The sequence below is a fragment of the Heliangelus exortis genome, chromosome 7 (genome assembly GCF_036169615.1).
Source record: "Heliangelus exortis chromosome 7, bHelExo1.hap1, whole genome shotgun sequence".
Taxonomy (NCBI): Eukaryota; Metazoa; Chordata; class Aves; order Apodiformes; family Trochilidae; genus Heliangelus; species Heliangelus exortis.
This window is the reverse complement of record NC_092428.1, coordinates 24,791,423-24,810,912: the sequence shown is the minus strand read 5'-3', so window position 1 is coordinate 24,810,912 and position 19,490 is coordinate 24,791,423. Positions and strand designations below refer to the sequence as shown.

General features: G+C 39.3%; 1 protein-coding gene across 9 annotated transcripts in view; it reads right to left on the bottom strand.

Moving 5' to 3' along the window:
- Positions 1-5,259: 5,259 nt before the first annotated feature.
- Positions 5,260-19,490, bottom strand: part of ADD3 (adducin 3) — a 97,396-nt gene continuing 83,165 nt past the window's right edge. For 6 of the 9 annotated variants that reach the window (XM_071749359.1, XM_071749362.1, XM_071749358.1 and 3 more), the window contains 12 exons: positions 18,030-18,181; positions 17,827-17,907; positions 16,604-16,753; positions 15,684-15,827; positions 15,497-15,595; positions 14,314-14,496; positions 13,225-13,482; positions 12,025-12,144; positions 10,646-10,735; positions 9,321-9,444; positions 8,292-8,387; positions 5,260-7,641 (listed from right to left, as the gene is read on the bottom strand). In XM_071749359.1, the coding sequence (XP_071605460.1) occupies positions 7,343-7,641; positions 8,292-8,387; positions 9,321-9,444; positions 10,646-10,735; positions 12,025-12,144; positions 13,225-13,482; positions 14,314-14,496; positions 15,497-15,595; positions 15,684-15,827; positions 16,604-16,753; positions 17,827-17,907; positions 18,030-18,181 (1,796 nt within the window). In that variant the 3' untranslated portion in view covers positions 5,260-7,342. Of the gene's footprint in view, positions 7,642-8,291; positions 8,388-9,311; positions 9,445-10,645; positions 10,736-12,024; positions 12,145-13,224; positions 13,483-14,313; positions 14,497-15,496; positions 15,596-15,683; positions 15,828-16,603; positions 16,754-17,826; positions 17,908-18,029; positions 18,182-19,490 lie in introns of all 9 variants that reach the window. The other 3 variants (XM_071749364.1, XM_071749365.1, XM_071749367.1) reach the window with 2 other exon arrangements.

Below are 19,490 nucleotides of genomic sequence, written 5' to 3'. Positions count from 1 at the left end.
ACTCCCTCCAAACCTGGGGACACAAGGACACAAAGCCAGGAGGGGACATCCCCTTCCCTGCGTGGCCATGGCAGCCCACAGCTAACAGTGGTACTTCCAGGGGAGGTGCTCATCCCTGGAGAACACCCAAAACCAACACGTCCACTTCCCTGGTCCCAAAGTCCTCCAAAACAAAGTCTCCCCAGGAAGTTCAGTGAAATGTCACTCAGTGCCCACCACTGCCATCTCCCTGTCAAAATTTAAATGCAAGAGTTAAAAAATGAGCCTGAAGGAAGAGCTTCACCACTCAGTGAAAGCAGAGCTCAGCACTCAGCTCCATGGTGCAAACACCCTGGGTTGTCAGGGAATGTTCAAGGTCCAGTCCTGAGTGGCAGCCATGGACTGCAACACTGGCATTGGGTTCACAACCCCCCCTGCAGAAACTCTGGCAGCATCTTAAAGAGGAGAAAATGAAGCACAGCCTGAGGAGACACTTGCAGAGGAAGCACCAGCCCTGCACAAGTGTGGTGGGAACCTTTTGTGTGCAAGACAGCACCAATTCAGTCCCTGATTGATCTCCCCACCACCACTACCCCTTTTTGCAGTGTTGCGGTGCAGCTGTTCTCACACAACTGAAAAAGAAAAGTTTTTCACTTAATGTCTTTGGTTTGAGAGGACAGGAGGAAAAAGGAGGCATCAAACAGCAGAGAGCAGCCCCACAGCATTGGTGTTGGGGCCCCCACCAGGCCAGGCAGCAGGATTTGGCTCCAGTTCCCATCACTCCATCAGAGCCAACGGGTGTTCCCTACCAGCCAACTCAGCACAGATGGTGGAGCAGGGTGGGCATCAGGGTGGGCATCAGGGTGGGCATCAGGGTGGGCTTGGCTCCCTTCTGGGGTGGCCAAACAGATGTAATGCCAAGAGGGGCCGAGTCTCTGCTCACCTGGGCTGGCCCCCTGAGCAGTGCTCCCTACACTGGCCAGAGCTTCTCCATGAGAGAGAGGAGGAGATGCAGACACGGGGGTGGTGAATGGAGCCTTCACCTCCCTGCTGCCTCTGCCCACTGACCTGGCAGCTGTGCTCCAGCTCCAGGTCACAGCATCACAGGCTGTGACAGTCACCCTGGGCACTTACCCTGTCGCATGGTCAGACCCTGTATGAAACATCACCTGGGGCTCTGCTGGGATAACAATCTGTATTTTCCTTCTTCAGCCCATGGCACAGCTTGATTTAAAGCATCAAGCTGAGAACTTGCATGATAGAGATGCACTGATGTCACCCCCAAACAGTGAAAGGGGAAAACATCTGCATCTGTTTCTTGTGAGCCAAAGCCTTTGGTTTTCTTTCCCCAAGTTCAATCCAGTGCAAATGTTGACCAGGGTTAGGAAAGAGAACAGGCAAGACAGACTGAAAAGCAAGTTCTGCTAAACACATGGTGCAAGTGCTTCCAGCCATCGTTTTTCCTTCATGTGCCTCATGCACAAGCAGATCCTAAATAAGAAACACACAGACAACATCTTCCACTCTCAAAAAGCCAAACATGTATTTTTCCCTCTTGGAGACTGAAAGAGTACCTGCCCCTTTGCCCACCATATATGAGAGGTACAACAGGAGGTAACACAATGACTGTATTATACATCTATAATATATATTTGAAAATATTATAATGTATCTATATCTACCACTACTCCTTGCTTCCCCTCTCTCTGAATTTCCATCCTCAGCAGTTAACAGCCCAGTCAAGTCTTTCACTTACCAAGTTTGACTAACACAGAAAAAGAAGCAAAGCAGAAAGAAGGCCCAGCTTTCCCAGTATGTTTCCCATACAGACAAAGGGAGGACACCTGGAGAAAAGCCCAAGAGGAAGGTGAGCATGGAGTGATGCTTCCTGAGACTTTGCCCTCAGCCTCCAACAATGTGAAGCTCAATGTAGAGCAAGATGCCAAGTGTGCCTTTGGCAGAATTTATCTGCTGAAGAGCAAGGAGACACAAATGCTTGGGCAGTCCCTTTTAAAGGCAATTTAGTACAACCCTCCAAAACGTTGAACTTCCAAAGCAGGAGGTTTTTCTAGTATTTTTAAATACCTTCCTACAATGTGGAGCTTCCCAGAGACGCAGATGCTGTGGCTTCTGGGTTTCTCAGTCATGTCCTCCCTCCACACCTCCCTCTGGGGTCTCCTGGCACTTCTGCACCAAGCATCCAGAAACAGAGAACCCTCTGGCCAGTGGGTAAGGCTCCTAGAGAGAAAGCATTGAACATAAGGATATTCTTCTGCTCAACGGAGTGAATTTACAAGTTAAAAACCCAAACAAACAAAAAAGCAAACAACATTCTTAGCTAGTTGCAAAAGGACTGAGGGGAGTGGAGGAGTCTTGTCTCCCAGACACAGCCTGCTCCAGTGCTGGATTTTGAAATGAATCAATAAAGAAAATGACTCTGACAGCCAGATGTCTGCTTTCATCTGGCTGCCCTGGAACTGGAATAAAGCCCTCAAAATCTCCACCAAAATACTTTCTTTGAAAGCTCTTTGTTAGTGGCTTTCCAAAGGCAGGGAAAGGCAGCAGCAAACGTGAATGTCTGATGCCACCTAAAGGCCGCTTGGATTTTCACCTCTCAAAGGCTGCGTTTGACTCTGGGACTCCCAACCACAACTTCAGAGTGTGAACTCTGCAATTTGCATTGCTCCCTGCAGACACAGAACGAAGAAAGGTGCAGTCAGTCATAAAGGGACTCATCCAAGGAAATATTTCCTCCCCCTGGCTCAGCATAATTCCCCTATGTAGCTCCCACGACTGCTGAGGTAGTGCTGTGTTTAAAGAATTAAACCTGGCAGTAAAGAAAGTAAAGAATTAAATCTGGCAGTAGCAGAGCTGGGCTGCACAAACAGGGCTGGAGGCATAAGCTGGGTGCAGGTTTGCCCTCCAGTCCTCATCATCCAGCTTTTTGCCAGTTTTGTTCACTTACCAGTTGATCAAACTTGACTGAAACTCGCCATGCTGTGTGCTGGTCCAAGTGACAACTGCTTGGATGTGTTTGCATGTCCTGGATGACTGCATAAAATGTAAAGCTAATAAAATCAAAAACTTCTGAAGAACGAGGCTGTAGAAATACACAAGTTTCTCCACACGACATTCTGGCAGATCTTTTCTCTTAAAAACCTAAACTGCTGCTGGCTTTGCAACTGAGATGAGAAATTCTGCAAAGGGCTGAGCAACCTTTATATTGAGGATGTACTTTCTACTGCTCCTCTAAGGGTCTGTGCAAGTTCAGCCAATCTGCACGTCTCTAAAAATAGGAAATCTTACAGGCTCTGTGACAGATAAATTTCAGAAGCACCCATCACCACTGAACACCCTCCCAGCCTTCCCTGCCAGGCTGCTTGCACTCTCTGAGCTGTGCACAAGGTGATGTCCCCAGAGAGGCTGCCTGTGCCCCAGCTGCCTGCACACACATCACCAGGCACTCTCTAATTAGTGCTTTTCAATGAGTCCTCCACCTCACTGAACAGCCTGGATCCTGTGGGCTAGGGGATGCCTTTTCCTGCCAATTTGCAGGAGGGGAGAGGAGGAATATCAGTGCTCACGTCACATTTTTATATCAGACCCATGTGCCCAGTCTGGGACACAGTGGCCCTTTCTCCCTGTCCTTGGCTACTTTGCATTACATCATATTTGGGAAGTTTCCACAGGCTGAAACAGTGAAAACTCAAACTGGACATGCAGAAAATAAAAAAATCCCCAACGACTGAGCATGAGAAAACAACAATCTATGCTACATGCTCAGCCAGAAAGGGAGGAAAATATTGGTCAAAATGTCCTCCCACAGCCTACACCATGACATCACCCTGTCTCCTCACAGCATCTAAATCCTGATCTAAAGTATTCCTTGCTATGCAGTTTTTGGAAATAAAACAAAATCTGTTTTTCTGTATAACAATCGTGTCCAGAACAGGTGAGAATCTGTGAAAGAATTCAACAAGTGATCACCTGGACCACAACACAGATTTTCAGATGGCCATACACAGACAGAAGTGGTTTGTTTGTTTGTTGTTTTCTTCTTTATAAGGTTCTAAGGTGGTAGCTTGGATGTAATTCCTTAGAGCATACATGGCTTCTTCTCTATATTGCTCTTTCTTAGGTTAAGCATCCTAATGGTAATAATTATTCCCTATTTTGTCAAAGATCCCCTTTGAAACTCAACATCCCAAGATTTAAGCCTTAATGTATGTTATTCCTGTTATGAACATCTACTTTATTTCCAGGCTTGCAGATTCTCAGATTCTTCTTGCAACACCATGAAAGAATAAGATCTAAGCGAAAAGGAAGGGTCTGTTGTGTGTTATTCCACTCTTGGGAATAAAGAGATTCCAAAAAGAAGAAAACTATAGATGCACTTAGCCTTACAGTGTAAGCCCCTCCATGTGCATATAGTGTCCTCTTTGATATTAGAGCAGCACTAAGCAGACCCTAGATGCTCCTGGAGACAAATGATAGTAAGAAAGTTACTGGAATCTTGGTTAAGATTTATTTGAAATGCTGAACCAAAATTATCCTCCCACACAGGGTCTGAGTTCATGAAACTGTCACCAGACTTGGAGGGCTGGATTTTGACTTTCCTGTAAACAGAAACAAAAGGCTGATTTGTGGAAGGACAATGAAAATAAACATTTGCTGAAGTCCTTAAAGATATCTCATGGAGTTGATATAGCCATAAAAACATAACACTGCAACTTCAGAGACTCAGAGGCATACTATTTGCTGGCAGGGCACGACACAGATGCCTTCAAATAACTTTGCAATAAAAGTCTTCCCTACAAAAAAGCCCTATGTTTTCACTAGTAAAATGAAAAAAAAAAAAAAAAAATTGTAATTTCCTTGCTCAGTACTTACACAGCACTTAAACCACTTGAGTCCTTATGTCTCATGCTGTCATAGATAAACCAATGCTGCAGAGCAGAAGACACAGACCAAGAAGATGGGGAAGGATCCCCTGGGAGAGGACATCCTGCAGCACAAACTCAACTGGGATGCAAACAACTGCCTGACAACGCAGCAACACTTTACAACAGGATCTTCCTCTTCCATCTCCAGGATCTGAGAGACAAAAGACCTGTTCTCTGGTAAAATCAGACTCTTGCATAGCTTTCAGAAGTAGCACAAACAAGAAGCCATCTTCAGAATAAATTCTTGAGAGGTTATTTGCATAATCAAAGCATCTTTTCTACAAGCGAGAGAGATAAAAGAGCACTGTATGAACACAAGGCTGCTAAACAAAACCCATCTATTTAAAATACTGTTTATTTGTGATTTAACATTAATTAGCATTACATCTATGAGCAATTTCAGATAACATTTATATATTTTCCACAGGACACAAGAGTTGGCTGGCTCATTCTTTATGCCAAAGCAAGTAAATAGAGGCATTAGCAAAAGGTGCAAATAGTTCACGGTTGCATTTTAAAAAATATTTATGCACATTGCATTCATTTAGATATATTTTTAAAAAAGTTATGAAAAGCGTAGTTCACAGGTTACTGTTTCTACATATGTTGTAATACAACACAAACAATGTAGAACATAAAAAACGAAGTAAGCAACTGAAAGTTTTCACTATGATTAAAAACACTGATTCCAGTATTTAGTGAGAGCTAGAAAATTGTTTCCAGGATCCATTCCAACATCGCATTATCACACTTACACAGTCAAAGCTAACCAGCCCCCAAACATGCTATAATCAACATTTTTGCATGCCAAACCACTCTCCAGCCATATTTAACAATTATATATTGTATAATATTTCAACTGGCAATTTGGGAATCACATGGATCTTTAAAATGTACTTCCTATTGCGATGACTGATTTACAGACAACCTGACACAGCGAAGAAAACCCTATGTTAATTTCTATGTTTAGTTTGTATTTACAACACAGTAAAAGTACTAAAATGACAATATCAGTAAAAATGAGTAAAGTGGCAGCACCACCCTTACCCATGGCACTAGGCTCTGATTTGCTCTGGGTTCATCCAAAGGACAACACAGACTCACGAGACCCTTTTACGATTCAAATGAAAGCAAAGAAAAAAACCAAAGTGTTGCACTCTGTATGAATCCATACAAATTATGTAGAACATCTAATATGGAAATGTCACTTTGCTGATTTAATAAAAATATCCCACAATCCATATCATATATTTAAAAAAAATAATCACCAAACTTTTACTTTCTTTGTCTCCTCCTATTTTCTTACTATTTCACTTTCCCTTTTAACAGTTTTGTTTCCTTCATTTGGTTATGTCACGAGATTATTTTTCTTCATTAATTAGCAATATCATGAAAGAAAAAAAAACCTCACAAGTAATTTTAAAACATGAATCCAGTTCAATTTCATACGCTTTTACCCTTTGCTTTTTAGGTCCCTGGATTCCTGAATTATATTTAAGTATACTCTAAGCCAAGCATTCTTAAATACACTCTACTATTAAATGCTTGGTTCACATGCTTATAATACCTTTATACTGAATGGTATACAAACATTTGAACATATAAAATCTCCTTTTTGTTTTGCCAGTTAAACTAAATTATCAATGTTCCGTGTATAAAATCCCCTTTCTTGAAAAATAAGGGTTCCCTCCCCAACTGATAGAATAAAAAAGAAGTCTTCAAAAATTATATTTCACTAAAATGAAATATTTGGCAAAAAAGTTATTGAAGAATGGAATTCCTTAGACATTTTGTATAATTCCAAATAAACTTTCTCTTACACAGTTTTACCCCTAATATTATGTGCCAGTGTATAATAATTCTATATGATCTAATCTTAAAAAAGATTTAAAGGTGTGCTGTTAATATGCACCCACTCAAACAGGGGTACAGAAACATAAATTATATGATCAAAATCACAATACAAAAATGTATGATCTGGTCACCAAATGAGACAGCAGTTTTAAAAAGTCACAAGATCACTCAACAGTAACTTTAATAAAGACTTTAACTGTACTGAAAATTTCAAGGTCTGCAAAATACTCCAAGCAGAACTTGCTGCTGCATACTGTGATGGTATTTGATCTTGCTATGATGGTAATTGAGCACCTGCCAGTGTAGTTCTACATGAAACTAATGAATTTTTCCAACCCTCATAGCAATTTTGGACACAGTTAAGTGAGATGAATTAATTTTCAATTAATATGACAGTTTGTTGGTTGGTTTTTTTTTTTTGTTTGTTTATTTGGTTTTTTTAAAGCAAAACCTCTTCCAGTTCCTTTTTGTTTAGGTTAAAAGTCCAGTTACTGCACACCCCTAACACTACGCTGTTAATGGTCAACTTAAATGTTTAAAAATGTGCAATGACCACAGAACTGCACTTACACTTCCACTTTCTCCTTCTTTTTACTCTTTTTCAGGAACGACGGGGTGCGGAATTTCTTCTTCTTCTTTGAAGGGGATTTGGAAGGTGACCCTTCAGGGGAAAGGGTCTCTTCTATCTTTTCAGAGCTTTTAATTGTAATCTCCACACTCTCCATAGTACTCGTGGTTAACTGACTGACCCTCTTGGTGAGATCTTCCTCCACATCATGTGCATCTTCTTTGCCATTCACCACCACAACTGGCAACTCCACAGATATTAGGTTAGCATTCTGTGTATAAAGATCTTCATGATTTTCTGAAAGAACAGACAATTCTGCAATTAGTTATGCATGTTGTCATGCAAAAAAAACCCCAACAGTATTGAAGCCTGTGATCCAAAAAAATTAATCCCAAAGTGCTAAGATGTGGGTTTCGTTCCCCTTGTTGTAAGCAGGCAGTACTGTAAAAATGTCATTATAAGAAAATACACTGAAAAAGCTAATCTTATCTCTGCCAGGTACATATACAGCTTAAGCTCCATACAGTATATACAAATACAGCCTATATGGCATGTGAGTGTACAGTCTCAAGCATAGTCAAAATTACACTTTACTGCAAGAGACTAATTTATGAAAATGGAGCCATTCCACAGCTTTCAAAATGCCTCCTTAGACTGTTGGAAAAGTCTCTGGTAAAAAAACCCTTAACACTTTCAGTAAAACAAAAATGTAATAGATATTTCCACCACTTTACTAATATCAAAGTTTCAGTTATGTCCTGCACTGTGTTCTGTTTGTGAGAATTAAGCATTAGGAAAGATTGGGAAAAAGATGGAGTCCCACCCAGACTTGGTAAAAGAGGACTCTTTTTGGCTCAGTTGACTTCATGCAAGTTTAAGCATCCAGCAGAAGAGTGGATGACTCAGGTTATCAGAGCCACTGATTGTACAGAAATGGCATGGAATACCTTCTAATTTTTCTGGGACATTTTGCGGGGATTGAGTTTGTGACTGAATTTGGGAGACAGATGAAGCGTCATCTGAGAATAATTCCTGTTCAGCATCTGCAGGACAAGATTTGGATTAGTAGCAGTGCAAAGGTAAAAATCAAGCAAGAATGTCAGAGCTAGCACGACATGGTTTACAGCTCTGTTAGCATCGTGTTGCTCATGCTGACAACACCAAGAAGCCACAATACACCGTTTAAACTCTACAAAATTATAATTTGCACATTATATCTGCTAACAATCATTGTATGTTAGTTCTGTAATAGAAAGCATTAAAAAGGGTGGCAGGGTTGCATTCTAAGTAGCATGCCCCATGGCTTTATCCAGCTGGAATTCACCATTTGCTGTTCCAGTAAGCCATTATGCTATGCCCTGGATGTGATATACAGCAAAATTATTTTATTACACAATATTAGTGAAGAAGAATGTGTAGTAAATGTTATTGTTACCAAAAAAACAAACAACATGACAACACTGAATTAGTAATTCCCTATGGGATAGCACTATTGGAAGAAGATGTAAACAGAGAAAGTAGAGGAGCTTTGCACAACAGAGGAAAGATAAAGAATCCCAGACCAAATGTCTCATTAAACTTTTGCTCAGCTGAGCACCCACCTAAGCAACTTGATCTAACTTTCACATCAACTTTTAGTAGTGAATTGGAACTGAGATGACATTCATGGGCTCTTCCAACCCGTTATTCTATGATTCTGACAAAACAGTCATTATGTTAAAGTGCATTTTTTTCAACCCCATTTGTTTGCAAAACTTTCATTGCTATAATTTTAGCACTAGTCAAAAAAAAAAAAAAAATTCCTATAATATTTAACAAAAAATTCTACCATCTCAAGGAATGATTAGTTCTGAAGTACCTGCCATCAGCATATGCTAATAATTAGCATGTATACATTTTTACAGTAGGTATTTTCAAACTGAAAATGAACTCATCATAAAAATATAACCCCCAACTTTTAAAAACACATCACTGACCTTCCAACCCTTGCTGCTTGCGCTCTACTGTTTTCTTGTACTCTTCCAGTTCCTTTTCTGTGAGATGGCTGAAGGGGTTGGGTGGTGCTGGTGGTGCATGTTCATCATCCTCAAATTGCATTGGCTTGGAAAGAGAAAACCACAACATTTAACACTTAAAAAAACAGAAGCTAACGAGCAAGATATACATGGTCAGTGCCTCTTTTTTTGTTCCCAGCATTTGGTGACACCAGGTTGCCAAGGAGAAGAGAAACTGAGATATATCCAGACAGAAATTACCCCATTTAATAGGAATTCACATAGTAATGAATACTGACTAGTGAGATGGAAATCACCAACCCCTGGCAGCAGCACAATCATTTCTTGAGGTTTTTTTGTTTGGGTTTTTTGTTTGTTTTGGTTATTGGGTTGGGGTTTTTTGGGTTTTTTTTGTATTTTTTATCAAGTGGGACAGCCTCAGAGTAGAGATCAGTCTGAACAGCTTACACTTCAGGGACTAGTACATTGTTCAGAAAAGTAAAGTCCTTTAAAAACAGGGATCAAAAAATAAGGTTTCCCATATTTTCTGCAAATGCCCCAAGCACTAGGAATTTTTTTTAGGAAAGTAACTGTGTTCATGATCCAGTTTAGGAGTCTAACTAGAAGAACTCTTCTGAGATGAGTCTTACAGAGGCAAAATTAAAATTATTCTCATGTTGAAAGAAAACTAATTTGGAAAATACTCTTTTTGCCTGAAATAAATATGCAAATTCAGTGTTACCTCAAATGAATATTGGAAACCAAAGGAAGGAAATAGATGTACTAAACCACAGATGGTTGGAAACTCTTAGAACTACAGAATTCAAATTACAAACCATCACAGTTTGCTAGATAACTTCATCAGTGATATCTGTACTGTTTCAAAATAAGTATATTCAGTTCAAGAAAAAATTAGTGTGGACAGGTAAGCTGGAAACCTTCCCAATAAGATGCCTGTTTCTAATGAAAGCTGTTCTCTACACCGTCCCACTCCACCTTTTAAATTCAGTTATTTCAGGGCCTCAATCATCTCCTTTATCAGCAGTTCAGAACGATGAAAAGATTATTTTTGGCACCATTCCATCAATCTTTAGTTTAAATGCTCTTAGACAGGGGACCTAATTCATTAACTTTAATGGCAGGCAAACTTATCATTCACATCTCCGTTTGAAACCAGTATTTTAAACCTCTGAAATGAAACATGAATGTAACACGTATCCAAAATCTGACATTAAAAGAATCAGTTTTAAAGACAGACAGCCAAACAACCCAAATATCTGTAAATCAATTCATTTTGTGCTACTCACTGGACTGGGCTTTTTGTCCACAACAATCCCAGCGAGCAGCTGGGACTGGGGTCCTGCTGTCTTCAGGTCGTATCGGTTTTGCTCCCTTATCTATACAGAGAAAACACAGTTGTTTTTTTTTTTTTAGAAACAGGTATTTCCCCTCAACAGATACTGTGCTCACCAGCTTTGCAAAGCCAGTAGCACAGCAGCAGTAAATGACTGGAGGGTCAAGCTCTATGCTGCTGCACCTAAAAATTAAGATCCACCTCTGAATGCACTGCGTATGTTCCTCAGCTCTTTTAATATTCCCAAATATCCTCCCTAGTCCCAGCTCCTGCACTTCATGCAAGACAGTATTTACAAATAAACTCCAAGGAATAGTCAGTCTCTGAACCTGTCCTCTCCATCCCTCCAAAGTAAATGACTCATGTTAAGCTATTGCAGAGGTCTCTGTGATCACAAAGGTTGGTAAAGTTTTTCCTTCTGTGATCACCTCGTAATTTTCCTCAAACCAACAGCTCTAGCTTCACACTGGCAGTGCTTAAGAGATGACAGGTCAGATATAAATGCAAATACAGATCATACAAAACAAATTCTACAGCAGAAAAATAGCAATAAACTATCTTATGAGACAGTGACATGCATGAAATTAAAAACCATTGTCTGGGACTTGAATTATTAATCTCTAGATGATTAGAGGGTGCCTTCCCAGTTCTAAGGAAGGGAGTTGCTCCTTCTGACTCCAGTTCAGTCCCCATGGATAGTGATATAATGCTTTCCAAGAAAGAAAAAAATATGTAATATGTAATCAAGTGGAAAGTGTCTGTTCATAGAGTTATAGCTAGGGTGGAGTATTTGGTCAGTCTGACAGCCAGCGTCGTATGTCTTGGAAGGGAAAAGCAGTAAGATATTTGTGTTTACAGAGGTCCAACAATAATATCTCATTTTCTTCTTTAAAAAAAAAAAATAGGAAGAGGCCCAAACCACAGAAACTTCAGCTTAAGAAGTGCTAGGGAATTAATGCAGAACAGAGTGAGGTTACCACTCGAGACTGAATCATGCTGTAGATGAAGCACAGCACTTGGGTTCATGTTGACACCTAATTGTCAATTAAATATAAAGCTAAATAGCAGGGACTACCATTTCCAGTCTTTAATTTCCAGAGTTAATACTCACCCTTCATCAAAATATTGCATTCAAAATTTATATATATTGTCTATGTGTCTACAGACTTCATGTATATCATGTATTTAAATACATATCCCATACAATGTGATAAACTTCTTAGTAAAATCAGAATACTTCAAAATATTAATTTTACTGCTGCCTTGAATCATTACTTTAATGTATCATCTTGTTTGGAAATATTGCAATTTTCTTCATTACACTCCTTTTACCTTATTTCGCTTTTCCAGCACCTCACTTGGGTTTGTGTTTAGAGGAACAAATTGGTTTGGATCTTCAATTTTGATTGGTGTTCCTCCACTAGTCTTGGAGGAGTCATCAGCTTTCATCCACTTGAAGAAAAAAAGAAAAGAAGCTAAAAGCCCCAGAATGAATGGGAAGAGCAGTTCTCATTGGTGCCTTAGTGTTAAATAAGAGATATAAAGAAAGGACTTTCTGACTTTATTTTCAGTTCCACATGACACCCACAAAATAACCTCAACTCCTTACAAATTGTGACGTTTGTCCAAGAGGATTTAAGTTGCCTTGAACACATATCATCAAGATTACTTTTTGTAAACACTGAAATACTTTCCTGAAAAACACAGTACTGTGTACTACAGAAGTTCTATTCAGTGAGGATCATGCTTCCTGATAACTGACATATAGCTCCACCAGCTCAAGAGCCCTTGCTCGTGTTACCACCTCTACTAACCCCACATTTTGTCTGTAGTTTTCCTTTCAAAGCAGTTGCTGAGGGTGCTTCTCCCCAGCTTAAGCTTAGAAACTCGCTATCCTGCCAGCAGGAGGAGCTGATGCTTTCACAGTTGTAGTCTGACAGCAAGTAATAGGATTCAGAGTCCCATGCATGAGAGCCACCTCTCTCCAAGCTGGAAACACAGTGGAAGCATCTTGGTGAGCTGGAGGAGGAACTCTGGATCATTGTTAGCAGTAGCAGCATGAACAGACTTTTCAAAATCTGCTTTCAGCAGGCTTACAGACAGGAAAGAGGCAGCTGAGGCTGAGAGAAGAGCTCAGAAATAGAGCTTGTGTCTCCCTCACGAAAGAAGAGAAACACCCATAGGTGATGTAAAACCTTCCTATGTTTGGTGGATAATTAATACCACAAAAAATACCATAGCAAAACTCTTTTCTACTTCAGGAATCAGAAGAGTTTGTGACAAAGGGGAAATAGTTGTTACATTTTATTATAACTGTTACTTTTCCAAAGCGCTAATTCTGGCTTTCCCAAAAAAAGGGGGCTCTTAATATTAATGCCATTAACTCTCCCCAAAGTCTACTTTTTGTTTGATCAACTTATTTGCTTGATAAGCTTATTTGGTAGTCACGTTAAAGACTTCCTGAGATAAAACATGCACAATTTACTTTCAAGTAGTGCAAAAACTAAGTGACTGCTTAAAGTATCTACCTACCGTGATCTTAGTCCTGGGACTGGCTTCTCCATTCCAGGACTCCTCAGGCACATTAACTTTCAAGTATGTGTTTGGAGAGTTCAGCCATCTTGTCTTTTCCCTCTGCTGCCTCTGGGCCAGGAATTTCAGGGGGGAAAGTGGAACTGTGTCATCTTCAAAGGAAAATGCAGTCACAGTGGCTGGGATCTCAACGTCGCTCTTGTGTCTGGGTTTTTCCCTGACTAAAGGTTGCCTATAGGCATAGCCAGTTCTGTATCCCTATGCAGGAGGAAAAATAAGAAAAAATGTTAAAATAAATAAAATAAAATAAAATAAAATAAAATAGAAATCAATAAAAGATATACAAAGAAGTCATGGAAGTTTTGCACTGCTCAATATGCATTAGACCATTCCACTGAGCATTTCAGAGAACAGGCCAGGGGTGTTGTCCATCATGTGTTCATACTGTGAACATCCAAGAGACCCAGTACAGTACAGGAGCAGCTGGACAGGACCTCCCTCACACTTCATCCTCCTCCCACCTTTCTGATGTGTGACCACCCAATGACCCCCTCCTCAGGTCATGACCTAGGCAGTGTTCATGAGGACATTGGTGTCTTGCACAACAGCACGTCCTGGTTCATGACACTCCTCCATTCCTCACTCTATTTTAACTGAAGGCCATTCCAGAATTCATAGTTCAGTGAAGCAGACATTTCAAACAAATAATAAGTTATCACCTTTTTCCTAATATTAGGGTTAATAACAAAATACAGAAGGAATCTGCTGTGTCTGTTTATTGGGTGGAAAATAAAGTACATTTTTTTACTACTAAGCAACTATAAAAAACAAGTTCGTTTGTGAGATGAGTTGGACAAATTTGAAATATTATAAATTTGAAATATTATAAATTCTTACTGAGACTGTCAGACACACTGACATAATGAAAACTAAACCAAGCAGAAGAAATTGCATATGCTACAGAAGTTATTCCATCATCGTTTTCAAACTCACAAAGAAACCAGGAAAAATAATTTGCTTTACAGAAACTAATCCAACACTCAGAAACTTGCAGAATCTACACAGACAACGCTGCCAATGTGCTCTCACCAGGTTGTCCAGCATCCGCATGAGTGCTTCAAATTCTTGCTCCCCAACTTTCCATTTTTGTTGTGAAGCCATATTAACTCCACCTCCTCCACTTGCTGCCACAGCGTGTGTGGAAGGCTTGAACTTCTGCAGATCCAGTAGTAAGAGATTGTCTATTCCACCTGCTCCAGCTAATGCATGAACCTAGAGGCATCAAGAATATTTCATTTGTGGAAAAACTTTTGGACTCTCTGCTTTTTTGAATTCACCAGATCACTGAAATAAACTTGAACACTTGCTGCAGCTGCTTCTCAGGCCAGCTTTTCACTGTGCAGAAATATATTAAAATATATAGCAAGTGATTCTTATGGAGAGGATTATAAAACCTGCTAATAAGCACAATTTAAAAGGAGTAGACTCAAACACTAGCTTTCAGAGCACATTAACATGGTCTTTCTGTATCATGAGACTAAAAAAATTTTTCATTTTTATATCTATTGCAAAATAAATGAGTAGTTGAATTAAAAATGAATGGTAGGGCAAGGGAGGAAGGGAAGGGAGTGGATCACTGGGGAACAAGTAAGAGCAAAGTGACAAAGTTTCAGGGGATGGGGTTTCAGAGTTGCAGAAGGTGAGGACACTTTCAGTGGTCTCTCTGCACAGGTTACAGATGACACCCAGATGCTTAACTAGGTCACTAAATTTAGACAAAACAGAAACAACTGATGTTAGGACTCAAGTTATTCTCAAATAACTACTACTCTCCCTTGGCTCTAAAGGCCTTTTGTTTATTTGGTTTTACAAATGTTTGTGATTATAGGGAGAAGTTTCTTTCCTTGTCACAAGGTTCATCTTTGATAAAGGAGCTGGATGTTGAGAGATTTTAAGTCATACTTCCATAGATAGCCAGAACCACCTAACTATTATCTGACAGATTCCCTGCAAGAAGCTCTCTCCAAAGCATGGAACAAAACCTGTACCTTTCAGAGAGTAAAAAAACCAACACTCATTCTGGGATGAGCAATACAGTGTTTGTGCTATTCCTTCTGTTTTCTTGCTTGTTACAATTTCTCTGACTTCGACCTGGCATATGATTAGTGGATTCCACAACCCCAAATATTTTCTTTATCTTCCCATCTGGGATGTAATCTGTAAGTCAGCAGCATAAGGGTTTGAAATTAAACACAGATAAATTCCTTCTCACCTGTGTTTCACAGGCCAGTTGCACATTGAAAATATAGTGGAATGCCTCTTCCAGTGTCTCTCCCAGTGCTACCACACCATGGTTTCTCAAGACCAATACCTAGTAAATGAAGGCACTAATGTTAAATGGTAGAAACTGTCACAGTACACGAAAATTATTTATGAAGAGCATGAAGGAGGCTGAATACCTTGCAACTGGGTCCAAGAACTTTCTGAAGCTGAATTCTCTCTTCCTGTTCATCAAGAGAACCCTGGTAGTTGTAATAAGCAACATCACCCAGAATCAGAGCCTCTTGTGATATGGGAAGGATGCCACACTTCATAGATGAAACCTTTTTCAAGAAAATGAAGTAGTGATGGTCAGGAAAAAATGAAACTCTTAAAACACACATTTCAACAACCCAAGCCTTAGCAGGATGTAATTTGTATCTTTGCTAGAAGAGAGACAAACTCTAAGTTAATTTTTGTGAATTTTATCCATGTTTAATTCTCAGAGTAAGCCTACTTCATGGGTTTTCCTTCTTTCCCACACTTATAAGTTCAAAAAGCTAGTACAAAAGAAGTTTTCCATTATTTTTTTTTATCTGTAGTCAAGGAATATATATATATGCATTTAGATTAAAAAATAGTATAAATTTTTCTATGTTGAACGAATTCTTTCAAGTCTTCTTATATTTTTATCATTGTTATACAGACCATTTTTAACTTGTGTTAACTATGACTTTTTAATTGTGAGGTTTATTCAAACTGAACATAACTACTAATTAAACCATTTTAACATGGAGCTGCATAATGCAGACTGTGATATATACAGCATGTTGTATGGTCTAAGATGCTATAAATGAACCCTGTGCAAAATACATATTTTACAGCCTCCTCAACCTGAGTACAAGAAGTATCTAAACATCAGTTTATTCCTTCCCATCTCACTGTGGTGGCCCAGCCCTCTTTCTCTGTCTATTCAGTAACCTTATACCTTTCTTTACCAGTGCATAGTCAACATTAAAAATAAAACTGCTGTGAGCAGAGGTTCAGATTCAGCAAGGTGATCCATGTTCATAAAGTAAACCAGTTTTATTTCAGTCCTTATGGTAGAAGGAAGACTCACAGCTGCTGTTGCAGGTGTGTGTATGTGGATTACACATCTGACATCAGGGCGTGTGGAGTAGATGGCCACATGTGGGCTGAATCCTGCATTGTCAATACTTAAAGTTGTACTTCCCTGGTCAACTACATCTCCTAGGATGTTTACCTTAACCTGGAAAAGACAAACAAAGGAATATTATTTTAAAAGCTTGCAACAATTGCCATTATCTACAAACAAACTTCTTTTTTTTACTTGGTACCAAATTTCCACCCCACGGTTAGGGCTTAGGGCATGAAAAAAAGTAGGAGAGAAGCCATGAATCTGTGTGTCAATAAATCTTCCTGCTTCCTAAGCCCTTGACAGTTTTTGGAAGTCCATCCATGGAAGAAATAAAGCTCAGACCCTGATACAATGTATATTCCTCACGGTCTAGCTGATCTTTCCTTGTTTCTGACTTTTAAAAATTAATGTTATTAACATTTCCTACATTTTAACTATGAAGAAAATTCAGCCTCTGAGAAATTTCCAGAAGGAAAATTAAATGCATAGGGAATTTTCAATTTCAAGGGAACATTAAAACAGTAATTCCAGGGCCAACCACAAAAAGAACAGCAGGGCCATATGAGGTCCAGTTCTCTGTATTTTGTCCCTGTGTTTGGTGGTGCAATTCTATCAGACTCTGTCTGCTACCCCTTCCACTTGGAGGCAGTTTCTTTACAGACACACACTGACATGAACAACATATGGCAAGTTCTGCAACAAAAGATGTGTGATTTAACAGCTACCATTGCCTAAATGCCAACCTGTAATTGAAGCCAGATCCTTTGGTTGGGCCTAGGGACAATTATTCAAGCTTTTTTTCCCAGTTATAAAGATAAGAGCTGATTCTATTAATGCTACTCCTACAGAGTAGTTTCATATGTATTGCCATATTGTCAGGTTATAAAAGGTTTCTGCCACAGTGAGGATATTCAATGAGCTTCATCAGACCAGAAAACAAAACTCTGCTGCTTCACATTGAAGCTGAATACAAGGCAGCTGAAAGCAAAGCTAACCCCAAAAAGAAATGCTGAGGACAAAGAATGTTAGTATATAAATAGTTAATCAGCTTTTCATCTGGTGGGTAAACATTTGAAAACAAATAACAGCATGATTATAGCTTAGAAGTCCACTTTAGCAGCCACAAAAGTCTTTTAGAATACAGGGTGAGCCTTGCTGGTTATTGCAGCAGGTGAATCACGTACCAAGTTAGAAGCTGAAGCTTCAGAAAAGGACAGACCTCGTGGAATGATTAGAATATGGTCATGTTCTTTGCTTACTCTTACCTGCAAAGAAGGAAGAAAACAGATTATTGATGTATTTATGAGTTTATATTATTCATGGGGAAAATTAATTTTATGAATAGGTAGCATTCTGAAGAAAAGTTTTTATTCTTCAAAATACTTACTGTGATATAGGTATTGGGCAAATGTGCCCACCCAAACAAGTCAGCCAATCTATACAAGCTGGCTAACTTGCAACGAGTAAGTTTTTCCCCCTTAACAAATGAGGAAGTATCTATCCCAGGGAGATCATTGATGGGTGTAATGATTCCATGGCCTGAAAAACAGATAAAAAAAAGTTACGACAGTCAGTTGGAGAACTAAATAATTTCTAGCTATGCCATCATCTCCCAGAAATGTGCATGCAAATTTTTAGCATAGTACCAGCAATTATTAAACTGGAACTGCACAGCTGGGGTTTCTAATGTCTTTACTGGGACCTCTGTAACTTTAAGACAATAGGAACCATACCCCCAGTTTAAGTCTTCACCTCTTCTTCAAACAGGAGAGAGATAAAACAGATTTCCTTTGAGGTGCCACTTGGATTTTGAGCTCTGTCTTCTGATTAAAAACCCTATATAGGACTGGGACTGAGCTTTAATACATTTGCCACTAAAGAAGTATTTTTACACTTTACTTTGAAAAATACAGGAGAACATATTCCTGCTGGGCTTCTGACACCAGTGTAACTAATTTGAAGAGGTATCTCAGTCTTAGCACTTTAATTTGGTCCTAATGAAGAAATTAGGATTAGTTACACTTCTGGACAGAAGAGATCACCTCTTAACAAACAGATCACAAAGATCAATTTAACTTTTTGACTTGTGACTAGAGAAGCACATCTTCTCCCTTTCATGAACATGATATCCCTTTGAGAGCTACTGCCCTTGCTTACAGTGAAAGTGACAAAAAGAAGATAAAAATCACCCTGTTTTTCAAGAAAAAGAGTATGTACTTTGAGATTAATCACCAGTCCCTGGGCAAACAGAGCAGAGACACCAGTTGGACCCACAGTGTCACCAATCAGCCAGAAATGTGGAGATGAGATTCTTTGGGCTCTCTTGTTGCTCTCTTTCCCTTGTTTTGTTAAATGAACCCTCAAAAGGCATTTTGGGACCATCTCTCAAAAGATGCTGAATGCTGACAGCTACCACTGTACTTCAGGCTTGTAAGTTCCCATACTATGTCCACCCACAGATATTAAATTGATTTTAATATTTGAGTGCTTTGTGACTTGGAAAGAACTTGGGTCTTGGGTGCTAACTGGAAGATCCTAATAACATCTTTGTAAACAGAGTACATACTACTATCTGCTTTTAACTGTGGGAGCTGTTTGTGTAATGATTCAGTTTGCTAGGCTATTCTCCACCTTCCTTTTTTTTTTTCCTTAAGAAAAATTTCTATGCAAGAATAAAAAAATAATCAACCTAAATGCTTTTCACTTCTCAGTTTATCCTCATGGTAAACTGTTAATAGTAATGGATCACAACATTTTGTTCTCCAACTCAGCTAAGCATTTATTAGCAAATTCTAGAATCTGAGTGTGAAACATTTTGGATTATCATTATAAAAATCAAAGAATTTGA